General features: G+C 40.0%; 1 protein-coding gene across 1 annotated transcript in view; it reads left to right on the plus strand.

The window, feature by feature from the left end:
• The first annotated feature begins 373 nt into the window (after positions 1 to 373).
• Positions 374 to 10,955, plus strand: part of LOC110533770 (sestrin-3) — a 17,172-nt gene continuing 6,590 nt past the window's right edge. The window contains exons 1-3 of the mRNA XM_036990175.2: positions 374 to 763; positions 9,444 to 9,509; positions 9,787 to 9,987. Coding sequence (XP_036846070.1) covers positions 686 to 763; positions 9,444 to 9,509; positions 9,787 to 9,987 — 345 coding nt within the window. The 5' untranslated portion in view covers positions 374 to 685. The remainder of the gene's footprint in view (positions 764 to 9,443; positions 9,510 to 9,786; positions 9,988 to 10,955) is intronic.

Raw genomic sequence — 10,955 nt, forward strand, 5'->3', positions numbered from 1 at the left:
TGACTCAAGACATTTCAGCTTTTCATTTTTTATTCATCTATATTTAATCCATTTTAAATTTAGGCTGTAGCACAATAAAATGTGGAAAAAGTCAAGGGGTGTGAATATTTTCTGAAGCCTATTAGTAAAACCAACCTTGTAGACCTGAGTATATTATATCTATCATGTTCTATCCAATTTAAATTACCTATGGCAAATGTAGGCTATTGCAATGTAATCCTAAAGACTATTCTATACTGGGTGACACAAACAAAACTCATATGATAGTTTTTCTATTGCTGAAATGGTTTGCTTTATTGTTACGGATTCAAGGTACTTTTTAGTTGTGTGCCTATTAAAAAGTTCCGTTTGTGGAACATTTTTGTTGTTCAGCAAACACACCCCTCTGGCGGCAATTGGCTGTTGGGCGTGCCTACCTTCGGCAGAGCAAAATTAGAAGTTCGCTCAAAAACTGCCTGGCGTTGTGTGTGGTGAGAAAGACTGGGGAGTACGGAGCCTATAATACTCTCGAGAAAGGCTTCGTAATTTAACAGCTCTTCGGTCTCCCCATCTCCAACCCACCACCGCCGCTGCCGACCCACCTACAATCGAAGGATATACTGTAATTTAACTGTACAGAAAAAGTAACGTTACAGTAAAAACATTTCAAAATACGGTGTCTAGAACTGTTAAAGTGGAAGCCAGTATGAACGTCAGCGCGGAGTCTTTCACCTCCAACCCATTTCACATCTGTAACATCTGTCAGAAGGTGATTAGGAAAAAGGTATGATGTTTCCTGATTTCATTTCTCCAAATGTTACTTTTACTAGTCGACCAATATCATGTTTTATCAAGATGATCAGTCAGGCCTATTTATTATTCCTTCCAATTTAGATAAAATATCGTTGCATCTTATGAAGATGTCACTGAGATCCTGCAGGAGTAGTGGCCTAGGCCCTAGTATACTTTAATTTTGTCTATTGATTCAGACTGCAGAACAAACATATTGTTTTTCACTGGTCTTCTCCTTGCCTTACTGATACTTGTGCATTCAACTGCATTCTGTATTTCAACATCATCTATAGAATCGTTTGTAATTCCAATTAGGCCTAGTTTAACCATCTCAAACCTAATAATGTACAGTTATCTGCAACAGATTGCCCTATTTGGATTCATTTATTTCCCAGGATGGTCGTCAATCAGTATGATAGCATAGTGTTGGGGGAAAGATTGATGATTTGATAAGAACATGGATATCTCTCTCTAGTGCCCTGCTTTCTGAGTCTGACTGCTATTATTAGTAGCCATTAGTCTAGGTACATATGACCCAGTTTTTGATAGGGAGTCATCGTAAGATGGTCTCAAGGCAGAAGAGGAGGTCCGTTTCTGTCATCTCCAGGGCATCATTGAGTTACACAATAACAATTTTTATACATTAGGATGATTTGGACATGAAGTGTGAAAATGCAAAAAAATAAAAATAAATCTATATTAGCATTTTCACTTTTCATGTCCAAGGCATCCTAAAAAAAAACCATTGTTTAAAAAACATGTTGCGTAAATCAATTATGTTACAATTATGTTACTTATAGATGATTTGGACATGAAGTGTGAAAATGCTAACGCAGGTACAAATTGACTTGCATTGGATTTACGACACAAATGCTCAAATGTTTGCATTTGAAACAGTGGCCAGATTAACAAAACCAAAGCAATGGTTGCTGTCATACCTGGTCCATAGACTGCTTACAGGTTAAGAAAACCAATATGTAATTTTGTCATTTGGGTTAACTATCCCTTTAAGAATGGGGGGAGATTAATTCCACTTAACAGCAGGATCAGAACCATCTAGTGGTCAGAACCTGGTAATATCAGGATGTAGGATGGGACATCAACCTAACAACTTCAATGACTAATTTCTCTGAACAGGGGAAAAAACGTGACCAAATTCACTGAGAATACATTAAATAGGATGAAGAGACAATACTCTGAGCTGGAGCTCCATAATACTAGTCAAAAATAGAGAACTGATTCTATATATTCATTGTTGGAGTGGGATTGGTGTGAAGTGTGGGGTGTCCGTGGGGGGGCAATTTCTTTAGATTCCTCACGTCTTACTCTTTGTTAGAAAAAAGTTTGGGCCAAATCAGATGTTAGGTACTACATTTATTGAATTTTATATTAATTCTATAAATTCAAATGGCCAACTTGGATACAATCAATTAGCTTAATTTCTCAGAGATCAAATTCTATTCCACAAAATAATGTTGCAGGAATGCTAATCTTATCTGTTTCCAACAACAGAAACTATTTCAGAGCAATCTGAGATGGTGAGTGTCGAAAACCTCTTTCTTGTGCTTTTTAGATAGATACTGGTAAATACACAATGCCACGATCACATAGAAATATACTGGTAAAGGCAGGGTATAGATCTTTCATTTTGTAGATTGAATCTAAGAGGTTTCATACAGGCTGTTCTCAACAGAAACCCTCTTGGTTGGAAATGACAGCATACTGAGAGAGCGATAACACTGTCAATTCATACTCTATCATTAATTATGATGTAAGATTCAGTTTTTTTATGGTTTATTACTTATCTATCACATACTAGTTCCACAATTACAACTTTCTTTAAAAAGCAGTGTTGTTTTTATAAACTGGCTTTAGGCTATTTTATTTTTGTGATGGAGATGATAGAGACAGACGAGTCCAGGCTCTTCTTTAAATCTGCACAGGCAGGTAGAGAGGTACTGGAGCCACCTCTCTCTACTGGAGCCACCTCTCTCTACTGGAGCCACCTCTCTCAGTTAACTGCATCAGCCACTTTGCCCCAACAACAGACATTCATCACCCAACACACACAAAGGGCCAGACAGACAGAGGGTGGAGAGGACATATGATAGGAGAGGAGGAGAGAGGGATGGAGAGAGAGGAAAAGAGGGAGGGATTAATACCAGGGTGAAACTGTCTGCAGCCCAGGGCAGGTCTGTCTGTGTCACCGTTAGCAGTGGGAGTCACAGGGCTTAAACCCAATTAGCTAAATTCACAGGAAATGGCCTGTCTGTTGACAGAGCGCACATTCAAACGTCTGTTATGTAGCAAGACATATGCCACTAGAACAGAGAAGCGGTCTCTGTCTGACTCTCTCATGCACACGCAAACACCACTTTCTCACATGCACACTTTCTCACCCATAGAGAACTACAGTGTCTTACTGTATATTTTGGTTGTTTATGTAGCTTTGTTATCCATTCGTACTATAAACCTTCTTCCCACCTTTGAACTTGAGGCCCTTAACCATTATGTAATATTATTACCATGGAGATGTACTGTAAGACAGCTAAATACACAGACAACCCCAGTCTAGTGTTTATTATACAACAGGTGGTTTGGAATTCCCATTGTTAGAGCCTACCTTGCCCATGATATACTAGACAACATACACATGGCCAATAGATTCATAAAAAGTGTCATCGTTTACTTCGTTACCTTGCAACGCGCTACTGCTACTGCTGCTTCTGCTGCTTCTGCTGCTGCTGCTGCTGCTGCTGTTACAAATCCACTACCCAGCCATGCAATTTATAAACTTTGTAAACACTGTAAAAAACGTCATAACACATGGTCTCATGTATTATTGCCTCATGTATTATTATAAGTTATTATAAATTAGTTTGATATACACTGAGTGTACAAAACATTAAGAACACTTTCCTAATATTGAGTTGCACCCCCCATTTTGCCCTCAAAACAACCTCAATTCGTCAGGGGAAGGACTCTACAAGGTGTCGAAAGCATTCCACAGGGATGCTGGACCATGTTGACACCAATGCTTCCCACAGTTGTGCCAAGTTGGATGGATGTCCTTTGGGTAGTGGACCATTCTTGAAAAACCCAGCAGCGTTGCAGTTCTTGACACAAACCAGTACGCCTTGCACCTACTACCATACCCCGTTCAAAGACACTTAAATATTTTATCTTGCCTATTCACCCTCTAGATTGTGTGTGTGCAATTCAATGTCTCAATTGTCTCAAGGCTTAAAAATCATTCTTTAACCTGTCTCCTCCCCTTCATCTACACTGATTGAAGTAGATTTAACAAGTGAAATCAATAAGGGATCATAGCTTTCACCTGATTCACCTGGTCTGTCTGTCATGTTCCTAATGTTTTGTACTCTGTGTATATTGAATATACAATAAAATACACCCTAGCTGGCAGATTTTCCAAGCACCAGCTCACACTCCATATCACCTGCAAGCCATTTATATGTTCTAGCAGAAGTATTTTTATTACTGAAGTGACACACTTATAACACACTAAAAAGTCAGGAATGTTGACTCTCTTTATGTAAAGTGTTTATGAGTGTTCTAATTCTAAAAAGGAAGTAGGGTGACCAAGATTATTTTGTTAATTTTTCTTATTTGAAAACTTGTGATGTAATTCTCACTGTCCTGTAGACGCAGCTGTGTTTTCTCTCCTTTTCTCAAGAGATTTAGGTCAGACAATGTATGTAAGGTTGAAGTCGGAAGTTTACATACGCCTTAGCCAAATACATTTAAACTCAGTTTTTCACAAATCCTGACATTTAATCCTAGTAAAACATTCCCTGTCTTAGGTCAGTTAGGATCACCACTTTATTTTTAAAATGTGAAATGTCAGAATAATAGCGGAGAGTGATTTATTTCAGCTTTTATTTCTTTCATCACATTCCGAGTGGGTCAGAAGTTTACATACACTCAATTATTATTTGGTAGCATTGTCTTTAAATTGTCTAACTTGGGTCAAACTTTTCGGGTAGCCTTCCACAAGCTTCCCACAATAAGTTGGGTGAATTTTGGCCTATTCCTCCTGACAGAGCTGGTGTCACTGAGTCAGGTTTGTAGGCCTCATTGCTCGCACACACTTTTTCAGTTCTGCCCACAAATTGTCTATAGGATTGAGGTCAGGGCTTTGTGATGGCCACTCCAATACTTAGACTTTGTTGTCCTTAACTTCACTAGGTTAGGGGGTAGAGGTTGACCGATTATGATTTTTCAACGTCGATACCGATTGTTGGAGGACCAAAAAAAACTGATACAGATTAAATCGGCCGATTTAAATAAAGAAATTTTAAAAAATTGTATTTGTAATAATGACAATTACAACAATACTGAATGAACACTTATTTTAACTTAATATAATACATCAATACAATTAATTTAGCCTCAAATAAATAATGAAACATGTTCAATTTGGTTTAAATAATGCAAAAACAAAGTGTTGGAGAAGAAAGTAAAAGTGCAATATGTGCCATGTAAGAAAGCTAACGTTTAAGTTCCTTGCTCAGAACATGAGAACATATGAAAGCTGGTGGTTCCTTTTAACATGATTCTTCAATATTCCCAGGTAAGAAGTTTTAGGTTGTAGTTATTATAGGAATTATAGGACTATTTATCTCTATTCCATTTGTATTTCATATACCTTTGACTATTGGATGTTCTTATAGGCACTTTAGTATTGCTAGTGTAACAGTATAGCTTCCGTCCCTCTCCTCTCTCCTCCCTGGGCTCGAACTAGGAACACATCGACAACAGCCACCCTCGAAGCAGCGTTACCCATGCAGAGCAAGGGGAATAACTACTCCAAGTCTCAGAGCGAGTGACGTTTGAAACGCTATTAGCTCTCACCCTGCTAACTAGCTAGCCATTTCACATCGGTTACACCGGCCTAATCTTGGGAGTTGATAGGCTTGAAGTCATAAACAGCAGAGCTGCTGGCAAAACGCACGAAAGTGCTGTTTGAATGAATGCTTACAAGTCTGCTGGTTCCTACCATCGCTCAGTCAGACTGCTCTATCAAATCATAGACTTAGTTATAACATAATAACACACAGAAATGAGCTTTAGGTCATTAATATGGTTGAATCCGGAAACTATATTCACGAAAACAAGACGTTTATTCTTTCCTTGAAATACGGAACCGTTCCGTATTTTATCTAACGGGTGGCATCCATAAGTCTAAATATTCCTGTTACATTGCACAACCTTCAATGTTATGTCATAATTAAGTAAAATTCTGGCAAATTAGGCAGCCCAAACTGTTGCATATACACTGACTCTGCGTGCAATGAATGCAAGAGAAGTGACACAATTTCACCTGGTTAATATTGCCTGCTAACCTGGATTTATTTTAGCTAAATATGCAGGTTTAAAAATATATACTTCTGTGTATTGATTTTAAGAAAGGCATTGATGTTTATGGTTAGGTAGGTACACATTGGAGCAACGATACACAGCGCATCGATTATATGCAATGCAGGACACGCTAGATAAACTAGTAATATCATCAACCATGTGTAGTTAACTAGTGATTATGATTGATTGATTGATTGTTTTTTACAAGATAAGTTTAATGCTAGCTAGCAACTTACCTTGGCTTCTACTGCATTCCCGTAACAGGCAGGCTCCTCGTGGAGTGCAATGAGAGGCAGGTTGTTAGAGCGTTGGACAAGTTAACCGTAAGGTTGCACAATTGAATCCCCCTAGCTGACAAGGTAAAAATCTGTCGTTCTGCCCCTGAACGAGGCAGTTAACACACCGTTCCTAGGCCGTCTTTGAAAATAAGAATGTGTTCTTAACTGACTTGCCTAGTTAAATAAAGATTAAATAAAGGTGTACAATTTAGTTTTTTTAATTGGCCAAATTGGTGTCCAAAAATACCGATTTCCGATTGTTATGAAAACTTGAAATCGGCCCTAATTAATCGGCCATTCCGATTAATCGGTCGACCTCTAGTAGGGGGCACTATTTTCACTTCCGGATGAAAAGCGTGCCCAAAGTAAACTGCCTGCTACTCAGGCCCAGAAGCTAGGATATGCATATAATTGGTAGATTTGGATAGATAACTCTCAAGTTTCCAAAACTGTTAAAATAATGCCTGTGAGTATAACAGAACTGATTTGGCAGGCGAAAACCTGAGAAAAATACATCCTGGAAGTGGGATTTTTTTATGTTTGTAGTTTTCTATTGAATGCCATTACAGTATCCATTGATTTAGGACTCAAATTGCACTTCCTATGGCTTCCACTGGATGTCAACAGTCTTTAGAAATTGTTTCAGGCTTATATTCTGAAAAATGAGAGAGTAAGACAACTCTGAATGAGTGGACCCTACAGTGTCCCAGAGATTTTTCATGCGCGTGACCGGAGAGTGCGCCTTTCTTGTTTACATTTATATTGACGACGTTATTGTCCGGCTGAAATATTATCGATTATTTAGGCTAAAAACAACGCGAGGATTGATTATAAACATTGTTTGAAATGTTTCTATGAACTTTACGGATACTATTTGGATTTTCCGTCTGCCTGCTGTAACTGCGTTTGAGCCTGTGGATTACTGAACAAAACGTGCAAACAAAACTGAGGTTTTTGGATATAAACAGGGACTTTATCGAACAAAACAAACATAAATGGGAGTCTTGTGAGTGAAACTATATGAAGATCATCAAAGATAAGTGATTCATTTTATCTCTATTTCTGATTTGTGTAACTCCTCTACTTGGCTGGTAACTGTTTGTAATGATTTGTCTGCTGGGCGCTGTTCTCAGATAATCGCATGGTATGCTTTCGCCGTAAAGCCTTTTTGAAATCTGACACCGTGGTTGGATTAACAAGAAGTTAATCTTTAAACCAATGTATAACACTTGTATGTTTTATGAATTTTTATAATGAGTATTTCTGTTTTTGAATTTGGCGCTCTGCAATTTCACTGGATGTTGGCCAGGTGGGACGCTAGCCCACGTACCCTAGTGAGGTGTTAAGCCATTTTGCCACAACTTTGGAAGTATGCTTGGGGTCATTGTCCATTTGGAAGACCCATTTGCGACCAAGCTTTGTCTTGAGATGTTGCTTCAATATATCCACATAATTTTCCTCCTCATGATGCCATCTATTTTGTGAAGTGAACCAGTCCCTCCTGCAGCAGAGCACCCCCACAACATGATGCTGCCACCTTCGTGCTTCACGGTTGGGATGGTGTTCTTTTACTCCAAACATAACAATGGTCAACAGGCCAAACAGTTCTATATTTGTTTCTTCAGACCAGAGGACATTTCTCCAAAAAGTACGATCTTTGTCCCCATGTGCAGTTGCAAACCGTAGTCTGGCTTTTTTATTGTGGTTTTGGAGCAGTGGCTTCTTCCTTGATGAGCTGCCTTTCAGTTTATGTCGATATAGGACTCATCCTAATGTGGATATAGATACATTTGTACCCGTTTCCTCCAGCATCTTCACAAAGTCCTTTGCTGTTGTTCTGGAATTGATTTGCACTTTTCGCACCAAAGTACGTTCATCTCTAGGAGACAGAACACGTCTCATTCCTGAGCGGTATGACGGCTGCGTGGTCCCATGGTGTTTATACTTGCATACTATTGTTTGTACAGATAAACGTGGTACCTTCAGGCATTTGGAAATTGCTCCCAAGGATGAACCAGACTTGTGGAGGTCTCCAATTTTCTGAGGTCTTGGCTGATTTCTTTTGATTTTCCCATGATGTCAAGCAAAGAGGTACTGAGTTTGAAGGTAGGCCTTGAAATACATCCACAGGTACACCTCCAATTGACTCAAATGATGTCAATTAGCCTATCAGAAGCTTCTAAAGCCATTACATAATTTTCTGGAATTTTCCAAGCTGTTTAAAGGCACAGTCGACTTAGTGTATGTACACTTCCGACCTCCTGGAATTGTGATACAGTGAATTATAAATTAAATAATCTGTCTAAACAATTGTTGGAAAAATGAGTTTTGTCATGCACGAAGTAGATGTCCTAACCGACTTGTCAAAACTATAGTATGTTAACAAGAAATTTGTGGAGTGGTTGAAAAACGAGTTTTAGTGACTCCAACCTAAGTGTATGTAAACTTCCGATTTCAACTGTAACTGAAGGAGGACTGGCTTACTCTCCTTAGCCCAGCATTGATCACTCCATATAACCTATCTGTCTATATGCCTGCCTGTCTGACTTCCTGCCTCTTATAGAGAGATTTTTACCATCCTTCTCCTACAGGCTCTCAGTATATTAACTTTAATAGATGTACTGTCCTAACATAAATGTACATTTCAACACCCACACGCATAAAAGACGATGTGAACCAATAAATCTACCGTCCTTTTCTCTGCCCAGGCCATGTTCCCTGGCTAATGTGTGTGCACAGGCTGTTTGCTCATCTCAACAGATAACAGGAGGAGGGGGTTACTTTACCTCTGAGCAAACGGACTGACACACAAAGGCCTGGCTGTTACATATCAAACCTCACTTCTATACATGCCCTCTTTTTATCTTTTAATTGGATATTTTTTTCTTGTGTTTGCCAACATAGCTGAGAGTTCATTTAGGTTGTGCCAAAAGTGGGGTTGTACATCTAAGCTCCTTGTGTTGTATAGTTCCTTAGCTAACCCAGTTTCCCTCTGCCGCTCTTGTCTTGTCTCAGGAGAAAGGAGTCAGGGTGCCGCGACCCTTCTCCAGTGGACCCAGCGCCTTCATTCCAAAAGAGGAGGTGAGAAAATACTTTCTTTGCCCTGAGGCTATATTTCCCCTGTCCTGCCGACTCTCTCTCGTTCTTTCTCACTGTCACTTCCGTTTAAACTCTCTCGCTTTTCCCCCCTTGTCTTTATCTTCCCACCTTTATCTTCACCTTGCCTTGAACTCAGAGGTATAAACCAGATTTCAGATTGCAGCTTTACTTTAAAATGGTTCAATACACAATGCGTGACTGAAACCCCTCTTCCCTGTCCTGCCTGACCCCTCCCCCCAACCCTCCTCCCTGGGTCCAGATTGTGGAGGCGTCCCAGGTGGACCCCCAAACAGAGCAGATCCTGGCCGAGGCCTACTCTCTGTCAGGCCACGTGGACCATCTGACCCAGGTGATGGGACTGCACCCCCACTACCTGGAGTCCTTCCTGCGTAGCCAGTTCTACCTGCTGAGGATGGACGGCCCCCTGCCTCTCCACTGCCGACACTACATTGCCATCATGGTAAACACTGGTATAGGATGAACCTAGAGATTGTCATTGGGTGTGTTTGAAATGACATCCTATTTCCTTATTCTCCTGAGACCCGACAATTCATATTTTTCTTTATAAGTTTTTTTTAAATCACATTTTACAAATATATATATTTGAAGGAAAATGTTATTTATTTTATGTGCACTGTAGTGGAAATACAGAATCGGTTGATAGTTAATATGAAAAATTTAACATTACAGTAAATGGGTACAGTAGGTGAAAAACCTAAACTCAGCAAAAAAAGAAACGGCCCTTTTTCAGGACCCTGTCTTTCAAAGATAATTCATAAAAATCCAAATAACTTCACAGATCTTCATTGTAAAGGGTTTCCAATGCTTGTTCAATGAACCATAAACAATGAACATGCACCTGTGGAACTGTTAAGACACTAACAGCTTACAGACGGTAGGCAATTAAGGTCACAGTTATGAAAACTTAGGACACTAAAGAGGCCTTTCTACTGACTCTGAAAAACAAACAAAAATTTAACGTGCCTGAAGCATGCTGCAAGGAGGCATGAGGACTGCAGATGTGGCCAGGGCAGTCCTGGCCACATCTGCAGACGCCTAAGACAGCGCTACAGGGAGACAGGACGGACAGCTGATCATCCTCGCAGTGGCAGACCACCTGTAACAACAACTGCACAGGATCAGTACATCCAAACATCACACCGTGGGGCAGGTACAGGATAGCAACAACAACTGCCCGAGTTACACCAGGAACACAATCCCTCCATCAGTGCTCAGACTGTCCGCAATAGGCTGAGAGAGGCTGGATTGAGGGCTTGTAGGCCTGTTGTAAGGCAGGTCCTTACCAGACATCACCAGCAACAACGTCGCCTATGGGCACAAACCCACCGTCGCTGGACCAGACAGGACTGGTAAAAAAGTGCTCTTCACTAACGAGTCGCGGTTTTGTCTCACCAGGGGTGATGGTCG

Source organism: Oncorhynchus mykiss, chromosome 10 (genome assembly GCF_057628025.1).
Source record: "Oncorhynchus mykiss isolate SJ-2025 chromosome 10, ASM5762802v1, whole genome shotgun sequence".
Lineage (NCBI taxonomy): Eukaryota > Metazoa > Chordata > Actinopteri > Salmoniformes > Salmonidae > Oncorhynchus > Oncorhynchus mykiss.